The 22,602-nt window shown below is 46.5% G+C and overlaps 1 protein-coding gene across 2 annotated transcripts in view; it reads left to right on the top strand.

The window, feature by feature from the left end:
- ATG12 (autophagy related 12) overlaps window positions 1-22,602 on the top strand; it is a 183,380-nt gene that overhangs the window by 66,204 nt on the left and 94,574 nt on the right. For both annotated transcript variants that reach the window (XM_069607008.1, XM_069607009.1), the window contains exon 2: window positions 14,967-15,103. In XM_069607008.1, coding sequence (XP_069463109.1) covers window positions 14,967-15,103 — 137 coding nt within the window. The remainder of the gene's footprint in view (window positions 1-14,966; window positions 15,104-22,602) is intronic.

Here is a 22,602-nt window from a genome sequence, read left to right as displayed (position 1 = left end):
CTTTTAAACGCACCAGCCGCCTCTGCAAAAGACCCGCCGCACCTCCATCAAATAATCTGACCATCCATGTCAACAATGACTCACCATTCCTCTGCTTCAATCGATTAATTATTTCCCCAATTTCTTGTTGCGAATAATCCTCTAACATGGTCATATCCACCAGACCACCACCGAGATTATTCTGGTTTAGACTGTACTTCTCTCTCATACCCACTCTCTGAACTAGTACTGTCAAAAACATCTCCATCCCATTGGTCGGGGTCCCAATCGACCCCCGCGGAAGCGATTACTGTTGCCACCTTCCAGGTGTTCACCCTCCTTCTCTTATGATATTTATATCTAGCAACTCTCACAGCAGCCCTCTCGGCTACTGCCTGATATTTATCAGCTTTATCTTGATACTTCATTTGAAGCTGCTGCATTAAAGCAATCTGCTTGTCGGCAGCCAGTTCCTTCTCCATTCTTAACACGTGCGCTTGCAATTCTACGTTCTGTTGGTGTATCCTTCTAAATGCATGCAACAGAGTCCACCCCCTTCTGCCTAAGGCTGTACCTTCCTTCCCTCTCTCTATGGGCACATGTTGCAGGCATGCCGCCACTTCAGCTGGACTCGACTCTCCTAAACTCGTATCCCAGGTCTGACTTAAACCAGCGCCACACACCAGGTGTGTGCCAATTTATCATATGGACCCTTCGTCCACCCTGGAATCACAACCTCAGGACAGTCTCCGTCCGCGGAGCTTCCTTCCTTCCTAAATAGGGAACTCATAATATCAATGAGTGTTTCACGTCCCTATTACCAATACCTCCAAACGCGAACAATATCTCCATTACTGCACCAACAAATATTGCCTGTCTGCGTCCAAGCTCCAAATTTGGCAGGGCTTCTTTGCATCAATAACAGCACAAGAACCCTGTTCACAGCACCAAAATGTTTTGCTTTTGTGTCATGTGTGCTTACCTTAGAAACCACTTATTCCACAACTACCAAAAGTTCTTAGACTCAGGAAAGCAATAATCTGCACTCAAACCAATAGTTAGAATATAATCGGCTCTCTACAGGCCCTTTATTCACATATCATAAAACATGCACACCACACTATAAATGCGTACAATTGAGAATATGACATGGCCCGCGGTAGCGGCTGTGTAGTTATGGTTAAGTTGCTAAACTCATAGGAAGAACACTTTTTGGCGGCTTATAATTTCGCTCCCCCTGGACGAATCCTCACCAAACTTTGCAAAAAAAGTATATGGGCGGCTCTGAATGTTTTTGCCAAGTTGGGCAGGTTTCGTGCGGGGGGGGGGGACTTATAGGGTGTGGTCCCAAAAATGATTTTTTTCCCATAGACTGAATGGGGAAACACTTTGTGCATGGCTACAGGTAGAAAGCCTGGACGGATTTTCACCAAATTTACGCCAGGAGCAGGGACCTGGGCCAGAAAGCATGGAGAGAAGTATGGACACGGCCGGTGGTTGGCTGGAGGGAAGCGTGCTATGCGTCAACATTTTTTGGGACAGCCGCCATGGTGTATCGGAGGACAGTGCGGTGGCGGCAGGGTTGGCAGGGTCTGCAAAATGTACCCTACTCATTGTGTCGGCGGCCATAAAGGAAGGAATGGCTGAGGGAGTGAGAAGTGGTTCATGTGACATATATAGGCTAGTATTTTCTGTGGTGATTGGAGGCAGCTGTAGTAACGGTCCCTTAGTTTCTGCTGTGACCTGTTTGCGGGGAACTGTTTTCGTGGTAAGTGGTGGCAGCTCATTTGCAGATAAGGAGTGAATTGCACACGAGATGGGTTGGGTGGGAGTGCAGGTGGTGGTGCGCTGCGGATGGCAAGCGGTAGTTGGGCACATGGAGGCATGCATGGGTGAATGAAGGTGCAGTGGGTCTGTGGAAGGATTACACTATTGGGTGCATGGGCGAAGGCCGTCGGCTGTAGGGCATGCACTGAGGAGCGTAGGGCTGCATCATACACACCACAGGAAGGCATGTTTCAGTCTGTATCCGGTACAGGGTGGTGCTTGCAAAGTGTGGTGTGTGCCGATTGGTTGCAGTAGCATTAGTGCTGCAAACTGATTGCGGGTAGGTTGGCAGTGACACAGTACTTTGTGAATGGCTGTGGGTAGAGAAGGTGGAGGATGTGGTATGTTTGTGCATTCTGGTAAGTGCGACCTATGTTCGTGATTGCGTGTTTTATGGTGTGGGGTAGTTGGGGTGAAGTGCTGCTACCTACGTGTGGTACGTTTGTGCAAAATGGTAGATGCCCACGTGGCCATCATGTTAACTGTTGGCATTTGCTGCTGCGTGGCGCCATGGCGGTGTACAGGTTGGGTAGGAGTGTTGGTGGCAGTGGTGTCTATGTGCATTGTTACAGAAGCTGACATGGAGACATGCATGGTGGCATTACGTTGCCGTGTGTGTTCAAGGCCTAGACCATTGGATGCATGGCCGAATGCCGTAACCCGCAGGCCATGCATTCAAGAGCCTTGGCCTTGAGGACACGCACGCCAGTAATGCATTTTTCAATGTGCATGAGTAAGAGGGTGGTGGCATGTAAGGAATGGGTGTTGAGCCCATTTCAGCCGTTATAAGCCCCAGTTGCAAGTAGATTGTGGGTAGGTTGGGAGTGGTACAATACTTTGTGAATGGTAGTGGGTACGCCCAGAGTATGTGATTGAAAGTGCACAGGGATGCAGGAGAGTGTCTTGTTTGTACATTATGGTAACTGTTGCAATTTGTTACTGCATACCTCCATTGTGGTGCTCTGTGATTGGAATTGCTGCAGAGAAAAGTCCCGCTGTGTGGGCACTGGGTGCAATGCTTGTGCCAGTGGTGCATACGTGCATAGTGGTAGTTGGTCATATGCTGACATGTATTGTTCAATTACAGTGGGGGGAATGTGTGCAAGGAGTAGAAGCACATTGTCGACGTGCTACAGCAGACCAAGTGAGTTGCAAAGCGTGAATTGTGCATTCTATGGTTGTGGTGATAGTTGGAACATGCCACAGTATTTGGTGTGCGGCAGGAGATGGGGCAGTGAGAAGTTGGGTAGTGTGGCCACAGGGTGCAGTCTGTACGTAATGTGACTATGGAAGTGGGTATGGTTGAAGGGCAGTTTATATGTGGTTGGTTACTCCGCTGTGTGCACATTTATTGAAGTAGGCCCAATGTTGTGGAGGTGGTGTGCATAGGTTGGCAGTGACACAATACCGTGTGATCGGTAGTGCGTAGGGGTGTGCATGGGTGTTTCATGGTTTGAGGGAGATGGGTAGAACTGGCGCTACGTATGTAACGTTTACGCATTATATTGGGTGCCCACATGGTCGCTTGCTTGGATGTGCAGTGTTGCGGTGGGTGTGGAAAGGGTTGCAATGTTGTCTGCGTACCTAAAGGTGTGCTGGGGGCGTGTTAGGATGTTTGTGGATGCTGCAATACTGCCTTCTTTAGCAGACATTTCTGGTGGAGGGGCTTTGCATACAAACCAAACGTATACTGAGAGTGTTGAAAGGTAAAAAAGGAGTGGTGTACAGAAATGACAGTATTGTATTGTTTATTTGTAGAGCGCACCGGGCCGTTGGGCAACTGGGCGCTTGTGAAAAATCTTAGGTTACAGTTACATAAATATCTTACATTTCTTATGTTACAGTTACAGGTTACCGTTACGTAAATATCTTACATTTTGAGGGGATTGGGTCCTCTGACGTATTCCATATCTATGACAGGTAATCACCACAGCTGTTCTGCTTCGGAAAACTTTTCGGCGTCTGCGTCCTGCGTTTATGACGTCGATGCGCTCCCTCGAGCCGACGTCACCGGATGTTATAAGTAGGACTCACGATGCCCGTAGCCTCAGTTCCGTTTTTTCCGCGAACGTGTTCTCTTCGGAGATCTCGGCGCGCCTCGGATCTTCTGAGTTATTGTTCTTTCGGTTCTTCGAACCTGTTCGTTTGTGAAGATTCCATGATGTCTTCATCTTCTTCCACCCCGCGGCCGGGCTTTAAGAAGTGTCAGGACTGTGGGTCCAAGATGTCGTTGACAGACTCGCACGATGCCTGCCTCTGGTGCCTCGGTGAGGGCCACGACACGGATGATTGTGTTGACTGCCAGTCGCTTACGTCGAAGGCCTTGCGGGAGCGTAAGAAGAAGCTTTCTGTTGGTAAGGTGACCAAGCCCCGTTAGCCGAGGTCCTCTGGGCGTTCGGACGATTCGAGGGGCGATTCTCCGCATCGTCGTCGTCGGTCTGGGAGGTCTCGGCCCCGGAGTAGGTCCCGTCATTCACCTGCCTCTTCGAGGCACTCACGGAAGTGCCGTCATCGGTCGCCTTCCCGGTCCTCGTCAGACGACACCGCCCATAAGCGGGTTGCTAGTCCTACCATGTCGCCTGAGGAATGGGCTGCCTTCGGTACGGATTTGTTGGCGATTGGTAAATTGCAGGGCTTCGGTCCGTCCACGCCTCGGAGAGGAGCCGGCCGTGACCGTACTAGAGCTACCGCTCGTACGCCTTCGGGCTCGGGTGGTCGGCACGATTCGCGGGAAAGGTCCCGCTCGGACAAGGGGAATCGTTCTAGTCCTGCTCGCTCCAGGTCCCGGTCCTCGACGCGCTCGAGCCCGTATGAACTTGTGAGGTCTTCGATGAAGAAGACATCGACGCCTTTGGTGCCGAAGTCGTCGACGGACTCTCTCGAGGCTCCGCCTCCGAGGAAATCGTCGACGCCGAAGGACACGCTCGGGGCTCCGCCCTCAAGGCCTGTGTCGAGGTCATCAGCACCACGCTCGACGCCGATTGCATCGACGCCCTCAACGCCTTTCGAGGATGCTTTGTCGGAGGTTCCCCATGGCACAGTGGATCCCCCTAGAAAGGCTCTGTCCAATGCTAGACATGTCCTTGTCCCTTATTCGCCCCCCTTTCCAGCCTCTGGAATATATTTCTGAGGTGGAGGAAGGGTCTGAGGAGGAAGGGTTGGTTCCTAGCCGTACATTGGCAGCAAGAGCATCAAATGGCAGACAAAAAAGGGATCAGATTCATTGGTTTGAAACAAGAAAAGTTTGGCATGAGAAGAGGCAACATTGAGCTGGCATTACGCCAATCAGAGGCTAGGCTTATCTGCCATTTTCAAGCCCTGAAGTTCGGTTTGAACACTGGCAGCGAAATGTACTGTTTCTTTTAGCACATTCAATAATGGGAACAATCTGTAATGTTAATTCATCCCATCATGTAAACGCTATAATTGAAAATGGAGATACACGCCCACATACAGGACAAATGATCAACCATTACCGTTAGCACACAACTGACATAATTTTCCATTGTACCAGACAAAATAACGTAAATGCGTCGGGTATCTCATAAGACCATACAAATGAGATACTTATCGTAACCCAGTATATTCAGAATGTAATGCTTACTGGTATCTGGATCACGCAATAATATATTCCATTTTAGACTCGGGTATTAACACACAAATTGCGTTAAAATCACCCATTTAATATGTGTAGATACACGAACAATGTTGCAAGGCTAACATATTCAACTGAACGTCTAATTATGCAAACATAATGTTTAAGTAGGTGTATAAATAATCCTACTTAGGTTTATATAAAGTCTGCATGTCATCTAGTTAAGAAAACACAATGCACACGTTTATGAGTTTAATTGAAAGTGTCAGTACGATAATATAACGTGTCCCAGCATTAAGAAGCATGTAAGGTAGCCCAAAAGATGGCCGACAGGGTCATGGCAACTAAGGAAGGACTACCCTGTTGCCATGACTCCTGCTGACAAACACGAATGCTCAGATTTTACATAAGCAGAACTGCGGAAAGGATGCAGGTTTTTTCAAATGGCTGACCAGCCTGAACTTGCACAGTAAGCCGGTTTTCCTTGTTTAATGGTCAGACCACGCAATAGTTAGCATACGAGCAGTCCGTAATGAATGTTTAATTAGCAGTACATGTACAATATATGAAAAACGTGAACAAGCGTTGAGAAAATAACGCGATCGGTTAGCCTGCAGCAATGTCAAAATGTTATGCTCTAAAAGTATGCCGTAACCCGGCATGAGCACCTAACTTCGAGGAGAGAGTGAGCTACTAGCCATTGCAACATAAACTTAGGCAGACTATGCATATCTTAACAAATATTAAATAACAATAGCGAGCGATTACGTAGGTACATTAATGAGTAATCAGAAACCTTTCATTTTCCAGGGATTTAACCCGATAAATATATCAAAAGCAGACGGCAACCTGTCAGCACGTGATATGAAGCGTACAGGTAATAGCGTCACAATTTAAAGAGAATGGTGTTGAATGCCTTTTTGCTTATATTTAGTTTTAGTATATGAATAGTGGTATTCTGTGTCCTTGGAGACACGTAAAAATAACATTGGAGCTAGATACATATTAACAATTGAAATTGACGAGGGATAATAGCAAAGTCAGTACATATGCAAATCAAGTTTGAAGTTTGCACTAATATAGGAATCATTTGTTTAATATAAATTTTAAAACGTGACAATTGCTTAGAAATACGGGTATAAAACATGTCAATAATTACGATCAGTATCAAATGCAATATTGTCAGAAATCATCATTTCCCATTACTTATGATTTTTTCATTTGATATTTCTCTTTTTCTCTGTGCATTTTTCTCTACCATAAATATCCTCCCCTTCACCCACCCCTCGTCTTCTCTGTCTATTTACAAATTGGTTACATGCACTATATTTTGGTTGACCAAATGTTGAAATCATTGCTCAACGTTAAACAATCAATGTTGATTTGGATTATTATTTGCGTGCAATATAACGTATTTTGTTTTAATTTGTCAATTGATACAAAAGGCACTGTCTATTGTGTTGCCGAAACACGTGTTACCATGAAGGGCACTTATGAATAAATCTCAATTTTGGAGACCATCGAGGGCATTTATGAATAAATCTTAAATCTTGGGGATATTATTGGATTGAGTTTGGCGCATTTGTACGAAGGAGAGCCACAATATTGTAGAATTCTTGACCTTAGCTTGCGTCGTATCTAGATAGTAATGCGAATGTTAGAACACTTAAATGAAACTGTGAATGATGACAAGTGCAACATCTGAATGCCAACTAAACAATCCACTAACAATTTCTTCCCTCTGCATACACCTCTCAATCTCTAACCAAACACAACCACAAGCCTAAAATGCAGCAATCCAAACAAACTTCACTACACTGCAACAACAAAACAAACCACACATAGTCTTGCACAACAGCACACAACGACTACCGACTGTAAAACACCACAAGCCCAGCCAACGGACCCACTGGGCTGAGGCTGCCAACCGCACATCACTGCTATCTTGCACTTTTCCGGCTCATTCCCACTAACCCGCCCCCTCCCTCCCTCTTTCAGAGCCGCCAGGGGACCACTCCGGTGGTGATAGTACGCGGTACAAATATCCTTTAACATTAACATCTTCAAAATCGCAAAGACATTCAAGTCGATCACTCAACCCTAATTGAGTGTCTAAAAGAAGTCTTTAACTGGAAGAACGCCGACAACTTGAAAATTAACCCAGGAAAGGCAGAAATCATGATTATATCCAAAAACCAAGGGAACAACACCTACATTCCCTGGCCGACGGAAATGGGAACCGCGCCCACACCATCTAAGGTAGTAAAAAATCTGCGAGTCCTGATGGACAACACCCTAACCTTAGAACCACAAATAAACACAATAATCGAGAAAGGCTTCTTCCTCCTTGACACAAGAAGAATCTTACCTTTCCTCTCCTTCACCAACAAAACACTCACAATCGTCGCCCTTATCATGTCAAGAATCGACTACGCAAACAGCCTCTACCTCGGAATGCCAGAATACCTCCTGAAGAAACTACAACGCATCAAAAATGCAGCAGCCAGACTCCTCCTCAAACTATCCAAAAGAGACCACATCACTCCAGCACTAAAAATACTACATTGCCTCCCAGTCAAACATCGCATCATCTTCAAAACAATGTGCATAACACACAGAGCAATCAGCGGACAGGGAGCTGAATTCCTACAAAAGAAAATAACAATCTATAAGCCAACGAGACTCCTCAGTTCAAGCAATGAAATCCACCTGGAACCAAAACCATACCTCAAGAAAAAACTAGGGGGCTCCTCCTTCTCCCACCTAGCCGCAAAAACCTGGAACAACATCCCGAAAGAAATAAGAAACACCAAAGACCACCTACAATTCACAAAACTACTAAAAACTTGGCTCTTCAACACTGCAGATTCAAATTGAAACAACTAAACAACCAAACAGGAAACACAAAGAACAGGTTGACAGAATTTAGGATGAGACCGACAACACCCAGAACCGACTAAGGGAAACTCCTACAATAACAAGAGAGACAACGCTAGGTCGAATAGGACACAAGCGACACCCCCATGAGGACAGAAATTAGCATCCCTGCCCAACTCCATCCTACAACCTCACCCATTCCATAAATGATTCCAAGTACCATACTTGGATGGAATTGTGTGAATGTTAGCAGTTGCCACACTTGGACAGAATTGTGGCCGCTGGCATGCGCTGGGCCTGGGCGGTGTTGTGAATGATGACAGGTGCCGCGCCTGGACGTAGTTGCGAGTGTTGGCATGTGCCACGCTTGGAAGGGGTTGTGAGCGGTAGCCTGTGTGAGCAGCTGGATGGGATTGTGAGTGCCGACCATTGCCACATCTGGATGGAGTGGCGATGGTTGACCAATATCGCGTCTGGAGTGGATTGGGAATGCTAACGGGACCGGATTGGGATGGAATCGCAAACGCTTGCTTGCCTCGCATACAGACAGGTTTGTCGGAGGTGGGTGGAGGCCGAACTTGGACACAGTTGTGAATGTTGGTGGGCGTCATGTGTGGAAGGGATTGTGGTTGTCGGCCGATGTCGGATCTAGATGGAGGTGAGGGATGTTTGCGCGCCGCACCTGGAGGCAATGTGGAAGTTTAGCACGTTGCTTCTAGACAGCAATGCCAATTAACCAATCCACTAACTATTTCACCCCTTTGCATACACCTCTCAAACTCCCTCCAAACACAACCACTACCCTATAGCACAACAATCCACACGAACGTCCCTACACTGAAACAACAAACAAACCGCACATAGACTCGCACAACAGCCTACAACGGCTACCAACTGGAAAACGCCCCAAGCACAGCAAATGGTGTTAACCGGGTTGAGGCTGCCAACGGCACATCACTGCTCCCTTGCACTTTTTTCCCACTTATTCCCACTAACTGACCCCCTTTCCCCCTTTTTCAGAGCCACCAGAGCGCCAGGGGACCACTCTGGTGGTGATAGAGTGCGGTATAGATATCCTTTAAACATTACATTATACTGCCTGTTGTAGCTGTGGACATGGTTGAATTATGAATTGAAAGTGTGATTTTAAGAAATATGCGATCTTAAATTCACGTTTGTACTGGGACTAATGAGTTACTATGGATATGCTTTGTTTTCTTCTTTTTTATTTGTGTTTTTTCTTTTTCAGAAATTGTGTAAAATTGTATTTGAATTTTACTTGAATGCTTTCTTCCCTTTTTTTTCTTTGTTTTTTGATATATATATTGTTATATGTGAAAATCCAAGGTTCGGCTATGACACAATGAATACAAAGTATACCAGCAAAGAGCAAATCATATCTCGTACAAGATTCCAAATTTCAGTGCCAGTAACTGAGGTCTAAAGGTATAATACTGCATCTTTCTTCGACAGTGTTTTTTTTTTATAAACAAGTTTTAATATTTTATAACACACCAAACATTACAATAATTAGGACTTCCATGTCCAAATATAACACTACAACATTACAAATTACGTTCGTCTGTCCCACTGCCTCCCACCCCCTTAACTTGAGCCACTGTGACCGTATCATCTGCCTGTTCTACTTCAGGCGGGTCTATCATCATCCTATTTTCCGTATCTTCATCACCGAGATCAGGCTGAGGGGGGCCCACCATGGCAGCCACCAAAAGCCTCCATTCGATTAGGGGTCCTACCTCCTCCTCCCCTCCCCTGCAGACCGCTTCACACCAGGCAGCCGTTTCTGCCTCAGCCCATCTCATGAGGTCAGCCCACCACAACTCCATCCTCGGCCTATGGGCTGACTTCCAGCTCATTGCGATCCTTCGTTTAGCCAGAATGTATGCCAGATCTTTCATTTTGCTTATGTGCCTCAGGTTACGTGGCCTAGGGAAAACCCCAGCATGCAAGCCCAGGCCGACTCCACCTCCAGCTTGATGCTTTTTTCTGCCAAGCGTATCTTCAGTTCTGACCAAAATCTTCCCACCTCCGGACAGGCCCAGAACATATGTAACATCCCAGCATCCTCCTCCCCACACCTGGGGCACCTCTGAGTCGTCTGGCCACCGAACCTGGCGATTTTACTATGGTCAGATATGCTCTATGTGTGACATATAATTGGATATGCACAACCCTTGCATTCCCGGACACTTTCTTATGAGATCTTTGGGCGCGCTATCCCATAGCCCACCAGACATGGGCTCTCTCACCTCTTCCTCCCAGAGTTTCCTCAATTGGAGCAATTCCTTCCCCACCTTAGATCCCAGTAGCTCATATATGCGGGATATCTCATGCCTGCCCTCCGAGATGCCATATATCGTCTCCATGGTGGCATCCGGTTGTTCAGCTAGCACCTCCGGCGGCCACTTTTCTGGCACTTTAACAATTCTGGAGTAGGTTATATACTGTCCCTTATGCACCCCGGTGTCCTCTACTAATTTCTGGAATTCCAGTGCCTCCCCTTCCTGCCATATGTCTCCCAGGGTGGTCAGGCCCATTGGTTCCCAATATCTACGGACCCCTTGTATTAATTGGGGGTCCTCTCTGCATAGCGCCGCTAACAGTACCTGCATAGAAAACGGTGCTGGGTATCCCACCGTCTGCCAAGCCCTATGCCACATCTCCCAACCAAGCACCAATAGCCTCGCCATCTCCAGTACCTTTGGCTTGGACACCATCACCACTTCTCTAAGGAAGTAGGGAGCCGGGTCCATGCACAGCAGCCTGGTTTCAGCCGTTTCTTCTTCAGACCGCTATCTCGCCACATATTGCAGCTGTTCCGCCAAGTAATATAACTCAAAATTCGGCAGGTTTATTCCCCCCCCCCCCCTATCGCACGAATTCTGTAGTTTCCAAAGAGCCACCCTGTTCCTGGAGCTGTGCCATATAAAGCCCCTGCACAGACTGTGAAGACTAGAGAAGAAGTGCCTGGGGATCACATGCGGGATATTTACAAAGAAGTGTAACAGTCTGGGCAAGACTACCATCTTAAGTAGAGCCGGTCTCCCAATCATGGCCCGGGGTAGTCTGGACCAAAATCCCAAGCTATTTTTAATGCCTTCTACTGCCTTTTCTGTGTTGTGTTTATGTTCTTCTACTGTCGTGTGATATGTCAATTCCGAGGTATCGGAACAACTTGGTTCACCAGGGTATTGGCAGTGTCGGCAAGCCCCTAGGTAGATCAACTGTATATCTCCCCAGGGGGAACATGCTAGATTTCTTGGGGTTTACCGCTATGCCGGAGAGGGCAGCATATTGTTCCATCACCTCCAGAATGTATTGTATGTTCTCTTCTGGGAAGCGCAGATACAAGAGTATATCGTCAGCATATAATGAAATAAGATGCGGGCCGCTTGCAGTGCAGATCCCTATTTCCTCGTATTGTTGTCTAAGACAGACGGCCAATGGTTCCAACGCTAACATATATAACATGGGCGACCAAGGGCAGCCCTGCCTAGTGCCCCTGCTAAGTTGCTATTTGTCTGAGATAGTAGCTCCCGTTTTAACCCTCGCAATTGGGGCGCTGTATAACAATTTAACCCACCTGAGATACCCAGGCCCCATTCCATAGCTTCCTAAAGTAGCTAACAGCCAGGGCCATCTTACTGAATCGAAAGCCTTAACTGCGTCTAGCGAAACAATCGCCAGTTCGCCCTGGTCCTCCTTTGTGTGATCGATCATGTGATGCAATCTTCTGTGGTTGTCAGTTATGTTCCTACCCGGAACGTACCCGGTTTGGCCAGGATGTATCAGTTTACCAATGACTCGCTTAAGCCTATTTGCCAGCATAGTCGTAAAAATGTTGCTACCCTGGTTAAGCATCGATAGGGGTCTGTATGACCCACAGTCTGTGCTAGGCTTCCCCGGCTTCAAAAGCGGAATGATCATCGCCTCTCGTAGGGACTCTGGCAACCTGCCATACTCATACGCCTCATTAAGCATAGCCAACAATGGGGGTAGCAGCTCTTGTTTATAGGTTTTGTAGAATTCACTCGGGAGCCCATCTGACCCCGGAGCCTTACAGGTGGGCAGGTGTTGAATCACTAGCTCAAGTTCTTCTAATGTAATTGGGGCATCCAGGTCTGCCCGTTCTAAATCGTCTATGGTGGGCAGGCCTATATCCTCCAGTGTTTCCTGAATTTCCTGGTCCCTTGATCCACCTGGGTCCTCATAGAGACGTTTATAATATCCTAAAAACTCTTCATTTACTCCCTCATGGGTGTTCTGGATCTGGCCTCCCTCCCCTCTGATTTCCCTGATCACCGTCCGTGGTGCCTCGCTCTTATATAGCCAGGCCAGCAGCCTGCCCGGCTTATCTCCTCCAGCATGCTGTCTTTCCACATATTTCTTCTAGCTTATTTTACATGACCTGTCCCAGTGTTCACCACTAGCCTGTTGTAACTGTCTAATCCTGACCCCATCTTCCCTGGAGGTGCCTCCCCTGCGCATAATGTCTTCCAACTCTTCCTCCGATCTTCGCAGCTCCCGCTCTATGCCCCCCCCTGGAGCCCTCTAGATTTCGATATAGCCACCCCCCGCAGTACCACTTTAAATGCTTCCCACACAGTACCCATAGATCGAACACTGCCAGTATTGATCTTGAAGTACTCCGTGATCACCTCCCTTAAATCCTCCCAGAATCCCGAATCCTGCAGAGCCTCAGCTCTGAGCTTCCACGTCGGAATTCGCGCCCTAGGGGGTTGGTGTCGCCACTCCAGGACCAGGGGGGGAATGGTCTGAGAGCACCCTGGCCTTATATTCCACGCTTCTCATCACTTCCGCTACCTCTGCAGCAGCAAACACGTAGTCCAGCCTCGTGTGCAGGTCATGTGGCGCCGCATAGTGCCAGTATTGCCTATCCGCTTGGTGCAACTGCCTCCAGACATCAATTAGGTCGAAATCTCTCAGGAGGGCCTGTAACGCCTTTGCAGCCGGGGTGGGCTTGTCAAGCTTACAATCTGATCTGTCTACCTTAGGATTCAGTACACAATTAAAGTCTTCGCCCCACAGGACCCCGCCACCTAAGAGGGGGCTAATTTTGCCATACAGAGTCCGAAAGTAGGCTGCCGTATCTTGGTTGGGGGCGTATAAGTTTACGATACACACCTCCCGGTTCTCCAGCATCCCCCTCACAACTATCATTCTGCCTTCTGGGTCTCCCGTAGCCTGAAGCAACTGAAATGGTACGTGAGGTGCTACCCAAGTGATAACTCCTCTTGCATAGGCTGAGTATGTGGTACCCGCTATGCTCCCCCTCTACTTCCTCTTGACCACCTCCAATTTCTCCCTGGTGAGGTGGGTCTCCTGCAATAATGCTATGTCGATCCTCATTCTTTTAAGTTACATCATCACCTTATTACGCTTCAAGTAACTGTTGAGGCCCCTGACGTTCCAGGTAACCACTCTAAGGCATCCCGACGCCATGGATACAGTAGCCTGCCCTCCCTTTCAGCCCTCCACCCCGCCTAATAAGTTTCACATTTTGGCTCGTAACCCCCTCACTCCCAACAAACTCCCCTTCCACCCTTTCCCCAACAACAATCACCCCACACTCCCCCCAGCCCCCTGTCCCTCCCTCCCCCCTCCCCTCCCCTCCCCCCTCCCTTCCCAACCCCAACAAATGCCCAGCTCCATCCCTGGATCTCAGGCGACCCCGCGTTTGGCTCTGTCTCGGTATGCCGAGAGCAGAGGCCCGGCAGGGTGTCGCCGGACTACCGGTGACCTAACTAAACTACTACAAATGGGGGCATCTTTCTACAGTTAATAGTGTTATGGAAGTTCTGGATCCTTGTTTTCACCACTTTTCAAGCCTTGTCGAATCATCAACTTGGTTTTCACGTGTGAAAACATTCTTAACCACACCGGACAATTACAGTTTTGTTTTGATTGTAATTGTATGATTGATTTAAAAACCTTTGTGCATAACTGAATGTTTCTTTCTTTTCAACACGATTTACAAACCTGTTGTGACGTAGCCAGAAGAAGTCACAAACGATCTAATGAACAGTTTATCCCGCACATGAAATTGCAAGTGCACACTTTTGCACCTCTATCTGAACAGCCTGTTTACTGGTACCTGTTCTACCCTTTGAAGTACTTTTTTGTTGCCCCCCTTTCTTACTATTTCTACAGTATTCTTTTCCCTTTCAATCCTTGTCCTTTTTTCACAGGTACAGTTCTTATTTTAATTTTGTCCTTTTGTATCCTTTTATAGATTTCCCCTTTTTTTCTTTATGAATGTGTTACTCATTTCCTCTTTCCCCCTTTCACTCCTTTTCTGTCTTAGCTGTGGTAGTAGCCCTCTTTTTTTTTTTTATTTTTTTTTTTTACCTTTTTCCAAGCATTTTTACACCAGCCTTGCTCCAAAAAGAGTTTCTTTTTACAGAAAACACAGCTATCTGTGATGTTAATACTCTGGGGTAAATAGATATTCCAACCAATTGTAAATGATTTTCTTTTAGCAAATGTATTACAGCTTGCTTTTAATAATAAAATAAGGGAATTATTTATACATTTGTTTCTATGTTCCTTGTAGTATGACAAGCTATTACATTTAAATGTTCCCTGTGTGCCTAACACTTGTCCTTTGTGCTTATTCTTTTTATGAATGTCTTGTTTCTCTTTGCAGTTGATGTTTTGCTGAAAGCAGTCGGAGACACTCCAATCATGAAGACAAAGAAATGGACAATGGAGCGGTCACGCACAATCCAATCTCTCATGGACTTCATCAAGAAGTTCCTCAAATTCGAGGCTGCTGAACAACTGGTATGATATCCAGGTCTTGCATTCTTTCTATGTCAATGTACTTTTTCATCTCTCCTTCAAACTGTCAGCCTAAATTATGAGTGTTTCTTGCATGTTCTGTGAAATTGCCTCTGCCTGAAGCCGGGACAGTCGGTATGGGGGGCTAAAATAGGAAAACCATGAAATGAGTATGATGTTGGATGACATTGAGGATCCTGGAGTGTTTTGTGTCATGGAATAGATCATAGTATAGACATCACCAAAGTTGCTTTTATTTCCTTAACCCAGAAAGGCATCTAACAGAACTCTGTTAAAAGGGTGTACGTCAAGTATTAGGAATGATTTAGTAAGATGCCACCGGTCCCAAGTGCCACGCACCAGTCGTGATTATATCCAAATTTTCTTTGTTAGCAATTTCGTAGCACAGGGTTTACTCTCTATTGACTTTTGAACATTCCCTGATGGGTTCATCCATAACACTACAGGAGTGTATTGACCAACCTTACCCTTCAGGACAGAATAATGAGGTGACTAATTTAAAAGTGGGATTATCGAATTCCTATGCCTCAAGCAATCCTCTGCCATCAGCCATTGAAGAGGGACTTGAGGGGGTCGATTGACACGCTGAGAGTGCTGTTACTACAACCGGGGTACCCATTTGTAAAGTCCTCTCCTGCAATATAGCAGGAGTCCTTAAACATCTTCAGGATCCAAGTTGGCTGCAGTTTACAAAGCAACATCAAATTGTATTCCTTCAGGAGGCCTGGGCTGTGGATCTGGTAGACCTTCATGGATACCAATCCTTTCATATCCCAGCATTTAACGGACCTAAGGGAAGACCGAGAGGAAGCTTTGCATATTTTGATACTTCTTTGAATTGGAGATTGTCAGTACAAGATAGAGGTTCAATGGACCTACAAACAAGTGAGGCCACAACCCCAGAGGTTTACCATCTTTTGATGTTCAACGTGTATGTCTGAGTAGAAGAACGAGGCCTCAGGAGGAGCTGGAGCTCCACACGCAGCAGGAGCTGCGAGCATCATCTTTGCACCCACCTCGGTGCTCGATGTAGGTAAGCTACCTGCCTACAACCATCCAGGACTGATTTAAAATCAAGATTACCCTTTCGCGCATCCCGCGCGTTAATCTCCCTATATCTTTTTATATTATCATCCGTTGCTACAAATGCACATACTTCAACGCTTGAACTGCCCGCCATTGCCTTACACGAGGAAGGCTTCTGCCAAAGATGGCTGCCCTGCTTCCTCACCCACGACGAAATGGTCCAGCCAGCACACCGTGCTTCTGATTAGCTGCAGCTGTCCACAAAGCAGCCAACCACGCACCGGAGGCGAGAGCCGGCCCACCTCTCGAAAGGCCTAGGAGCGTAAGGCCATCGACTGTCCTAGCCTGTCCTGAGCCATCCGGACCGTCTGCCAGAAACGATGCGTCTACAGCACCCGACCAAGTAAGCATGCAAGCCCTTACCTCCCGACCCCTTCTCTGAGATTCTCCGCTCTACAAATCGCGCTTCTCCCAACAGCGCCAACCCAATCAGTGTACCACAGCGTCCCTTTGATCCCCTACCTTACACTATGACGCTGAAGGAGCCTGCAACGCTACACCCCTCCCCAACCAACAGACCCATACGAAACCTCTAACCCCTATCCATGTCGCCCTTTGGGCGAGTAACGCATATTTAAGAACAAGAAAACTGTACCTCATACCACCCATGCACCTTGCTCACTTCTCATTGTACTACCTGTACCCTATGTACTGCATTGTTGACCCCCTGTGGGATACTCTGCACTGTGTATTGCCTTGTTGACTCCCTTTGGGATACTTTTTATTGTGTATTGCCTTGTTGACCCCTTTGGGATACTTTGCACTGTGTATTGCCTTATTGACCCCCATTGGGATACTTTGCACTGTCTATTGCCTTGTTGACCCCCTTTGGGATACCTTGCACTGTCTATTGCCTTGTTGACCCCCTTTGGGATACTTTGCACTGTGTATTGCCTTGTTGACCCCCTTTGGGATACTTTGCACTGTGTATTGCCTTGTTGACCCGCATTGGGATACTTTGCACTGTGTATTGCCTTGTTGACCCCCATTGGGATACTTTGGACTGTCTATTGCCTTGTTGACCCCCTTTGGGATACTTTGTACTGTGTACTGCCGTGGATGATGCCCTTGGCTACTTTGCACTGTGTACTGCCATGATGATGCCCTCTGATTACGCTGCTTGTGCATGACTTTTGATAACGTCTGCTGGTACCTCTGTACTAAATACCTGCTTCTAGACTTACAATGCTACACCTTGAGGCTTCGCTGCACACCCCCTACCACAATCACCGGCATTGACCCACCTAGACCAGATCCTCATCAAGGGCAATATTACAATGCCCTCACTGAAATTGAATCTTGTCATAGCATATGCCACTATCCCAGCTTCCCATTGCTGAATATACAGCTAGCTATTAGCACATAGCATCTCAGCCCTCATTGCGGACGTACACTTGGGTAGTTGTTAAAGTGACACCTGCCTTTACTATTACTCCTGCACCTAGCTACTAGTACATAGCTTTTTAACTCATATTGCGAAATTCAAACCTAGGTATAGCACGAAATGTCCTTTGATGCCTTCTGTTGAAACTGTACCGAGTTGATAGCATATAGCAATTTAGCCCGTACTGTGAAAATTCAACTTAGGTTTAGCATGAAAGAGACCTTTGTTTCCTACTGTTGAATTTGCATCTAACTGTTATTACACTACCATTTAACCAATACCGTGGAAACTGAACCTAGACATAGTTCCCAGCAATAACCTACTACTAAATAGCAACTAGCGGTCAACATAAAGCAATTGCTGTTTGCAACCAACAACCTACCTAATATGAGAAAAAATCAGAAAACCCAGACCCTCCTACTCACGCTTGGCCTCCTCACAATCATGGCCACTGCTACCATGAGAACAAGCTCACCTAAAGACAGAAATTTAAGACTTGGGTCAAGACTGCCATGCTCATACGAACCTAAAAGAAACCATAAAAACAGCTCCACCAAACTCCTCACTACCCAACAAAACGACCCCCTGTCCAAGCGAGCACAGGCAACCAAACTAAATACCCTAAATTCTGTGCCTGCCCTCACCTCCACAAAGAATCACATGAGCCAAAATACCCCCACAACCAAACCTCCACTTGCACCTAAACCCATCAGTACCATGACACTAACTGGGTCCCTCATTAATGCTAGATCAATGGTAGCCCACGCTACTGAAATCGCTGACATTCTAATCAATGACAACCTGGACCTACTCGCCATAACTGAGACCTGGCTCCACGAGGCAGCAGGTCCTACCCTTATGATTGCGGTACCTGACAGCTACCAGATACTCAGAGCAGATAGGCCTGATGCCAGAGATGGTGGTCTAGCCATCATCTCCAAAACAAGCCTTCACATTAGACTTGCCACCTCACCACCGTGCTCATCCTGTGAAATACTCACAGCTAAACTGATATTATCCAATAACCGTCCACCTGATATACAGGCCCCGGGACCACTAGGAACCTTTGACGATGACCTAACCAGCGTCCTAGCCAATAATACTAAAGACCACTCACAAACCTTGCAGATGGGTGACTTTAATATTGGCTTTAATGACTTAGACAACAAACATGCCCAATCTATTGCAGCACTACTTAATGATCACGGACTCACCCAAAAAAGTCCTCTCTCCTACCCATGTTAAGGGCAGGACACTCGACTGGGTATCCGATCTTAACTGCAACATTGCCATTACTGACACCATCCCGCAACTCTGGACGGACCATTACTTAATAACCTTCACCGCTACATTAGATCTCCTTAGCCCGAAAACCATTAATATGGCACCCCGCTCCCTACTAGAAGTAACAAGGACATCCCTGTGGAAAAACTCATACCCCTCCTCCTTCCCGCCATCAACAGATTGGAAAGTAATGTCGATCCCGACACTCTAGTAGATACCTTCAACAACGCCATGACTAAAGCACTAGACACTATCGCACCAGTTAAACTGCGCAAAGGCAAACAGGAAGCGCACCTGAATGCCTGGTTCACACCCCAACTCAAGGATCTAAGAAAACAAAAAAGAAAGCTCCAAGCTATCTGGCGCAGCTCCCCTACTGACACTAACAAAGATAAACTAACCCAACTATCCAAACTCTCTAAAAAAGAAATAATCAACACTAAAAAGAATACCTTCAACGACAGAATCACAAAAGCCAAATCTAACGCGAAGGAACTCTTCTCCATCCTCTGGAAAATGGAATCCCTTATTCAGCCGGTAGACAATGTCCCCAAGGACAAGATATGGTGTACTAACATACAAAGCGCCCTATCTAATAAAATCTCCACTCTCAACTCAAAATAGCTAACAAAAAGGCCACAATGCCCCTTTCAAATCAACAACATTTCCGCCCTTTAGTTTCAAGACTATCTCAGTTACTGACACTGAAAAAGTCCTACTCTCCCTCAAACCCTCTAACTGTAAACCCTCTAACTGTAAGGGCGACAGCTGCCCGGCACAAATAATAAAGGATGCAGCTAGGGACCTAGCCCCCTTCATCTCGAAGCTAATGACTCCTCCTTTAAATCAAACACAGTACCTACCAATCTGAAAGAATTCTGGGTCCTTCCCCTACTTAAACAGACCCTTGACCCCTCCATCCCCACCAACTACAGACCCATCACCATTGTGCCTTTCCTACTTAAAATTATTTATAGAGTTGCCTACCTACAAATTCAGGACTACCTAGAAGCTAATCACCTGCTAGGCTCACGGCAATCGGGCTTCCGCCCTCTCCATGGCACTGAAACGGCCTTGTTAGACCTCAAGACACAAATTGAGGAGCTAAAAGATCAGGGAAAAACAGCTTTGCTACTTCTACTGGACTTGTCGGCAGCCTTCGACCTGGTAGATCATGCAGTCTTATGCAACCATCTCAAGGTTGTCGCCACCTTCACAGAGGAAGCCATAGCCTGGGTCCAATCATTTCTACCCAACCGGACTATGAGAGTCTTCTTTACCTCAGCCTCCGCTGATCCCATCCCAATAACCTGCGGAGTCCCACAGGGGTCCTGTGTCTCACCTACTATGTACAACATCTTCACCAAGCCACTGTTTGACAAGTTGGATAGACTGGGTATCACCTACACGAACTATGCAGATGATACCCAGATCCTCATACCCCTTTTGGGCAACTTCGAAGCGGACTCGGCCTTGGTGAATAAAACATACATCTTCATTCAGGCATGGATGGCGTCCTACGGCCTCTGCCTGAATGACGATAGACCTTGGCTCCAACACCAACCTAAAAAAACGAAGCCCAAACTATGCATCCTTTAACATTGATAACAACATTATCAAGGTGATGCCTGTTGTAAAAACCTTAGGATTCTATCTGGATTCCTCTCTTACCCTCAAAAAGCAAGTCAACTCCCTCGCCTTCACAACAGGCTGTACTTGCAAACTCATCCGAGCTTCCAGACCATTCCCCTCGAGTGCTAGCTGTATTACCCTGGCCAATGCTCTCATAATGTCTAGATTAGACTACTGCAACGCCCTGTACTCAGGAGCCAATAAGTATGTCACAGACAAACGTGAAAGCTTGCAAAACAATGCCTTGAGAGCAGCATTGAATATCCCCTACAGAGGGCACATCACTAAATTCAGGAAAGGGATTCACTGGTTAAAAATAAAGGACAGAATCTTCCTTAAAACAGTCTCTCTCACCTCCAAATGCCTAAACAATCTAGCACCGCCCTACTTGGCCGAAAAAATCTCTAGGAAAACAGCCACAAGATCTGCCAATACATCCATGCTTGAGATTCCCAGATTTAAATGGGCCATGGCGGGAGGTACCAGCTTCCCAGTCAAAGCTGCGCAATCTTGGAATACGCTCCCACCTTACCTCAGACTACCACAACCTTACACTAAATTCAGACACAATGTACTCAAATGGCTTCGCATCAACGACTCATAACCGTTTCCACCATTCCCATTGCTACTGGATCCACCAGACACGTCCTCAGCTACCACTGTACCTGTCCCTGCACTCCCTTTCTGCTAGAATGCCCATAAAGTATACGTAACTTCATGCTATGTACTATCATGCATGTATGTATATCTTTATGCTCCTGACATGCTAATTCTTGCACTGTATTGTATGTACGTTTGCACACGCTTGCACTTGCATGTGGCAAGTACTGTAACTAAGCTTCGGGACTTCTTGTACTGCTGCGCCCAGCTACCCTAGGGTTTGGTGCGCATTATCAAATCAATAAACAAACAAACAAAAAATAGTAGACCCAACACGATGCCCACAATTGATTTGATGATTAACTTTCAGGGTGAAAGTGAAGGACAAACTACGTATTGGGTATATACATTGGTGGTTGGAGACCTCAACCTGCAGTTTGATCCTCTGCTATAGTTGGACGACCTATGGGAGGAACAACATGTAGCCTGGGATATAACCCCACTAGTGTCTTCCAGACCATCGAGGGCCCATACATTTGCAGTGAATGTTGCTTGCGCTTTGTACTTATTGGGTTTAAGGGCATGTAATGGCCGCTTCTGCAGCGACCAACCTGCAGGAAAAACGTTTGCTGGCCCAAATGCATCCTCTCTTATAGGGTATATTCTCATCTCAGCTCAAGTTTAGGGTAGGGTTGCCCATTTTGAAAAAATGGATAAGATGGAAAGTGATCATAAGCCATTAATGGTCACTTTGTCCTGGCCTGGGATTCAATTGGGATTCAGTAGAGAACCTCAGCGTGCGCAAACCATCTCCATCACAGGTCATGCTCAAAGGCCAAGTTGGTGAAACGTGATGGTAAACCACTAGTTCATAAGTTGCCAAACTTAATAAACATTCTTAATGAGGGGGCATCAGACAGTGATGTACTAGGGGAGTGTGGGAAGCTAGTGGGTAACCTACAACCTTTTGTAACATGCAGTAGATCTAGGCTAAAAAAGCATGCAATAGCCAAAAATGACTGCTACGACCACAATGCAGTTTTATTATACACCTCACCCCAGGGGATTGAGGGGATTCTAGCTTCCTTTGTGAAGAGTTGTGGTGATCTGAAACATTTCCTCAATATAGGGAAAACAAAATCCATGGTATTCAGAACAACAATGGATAATGGTTAGTGTTGAGGGAATTGTGCTTGACCAAGTGACATTGTATGATTATTTGGGGGTTAGATTCAATGAAATAGGGTTTTGGTCTTCCCAAATTAAGCACGTACTAATCTGTCTAAATATTGTGGCGGGATATTGAGCTTTCACAACCGCCATGGCAGGAGTGTTACTTCTCCTGCAATTGAATTATTCAGGAAGCCAGGCAGTGTTGTCTTCCTCTTATGTCGCAGAAATGTGGGGCTATGCGATGTGTCTAATCTGGTTAGTGCAGAGAATTTATTTCTGAAGAATGTTATTTGTTATCCAGAGGGACCCCAAATGCCCTTAT

Source organism: Ambystoma mexicanum, chromosome 1p, assembly GCF_040938575.1.
Source record: "Ambystoma mexicanum isolate Mex_15411 chromosome 1p, UKY_AmexF1_1, whole genome shotgun sequence".
NCBI lineage: Eukaryota > Metazoa > Chordata > Amphibia > Caudata > Ambystomatidae > Ambystoma > Ambystoma mexicanum.
This window is presented reverse-complemented; position numbering and strand designations above follow the sequence as displayed.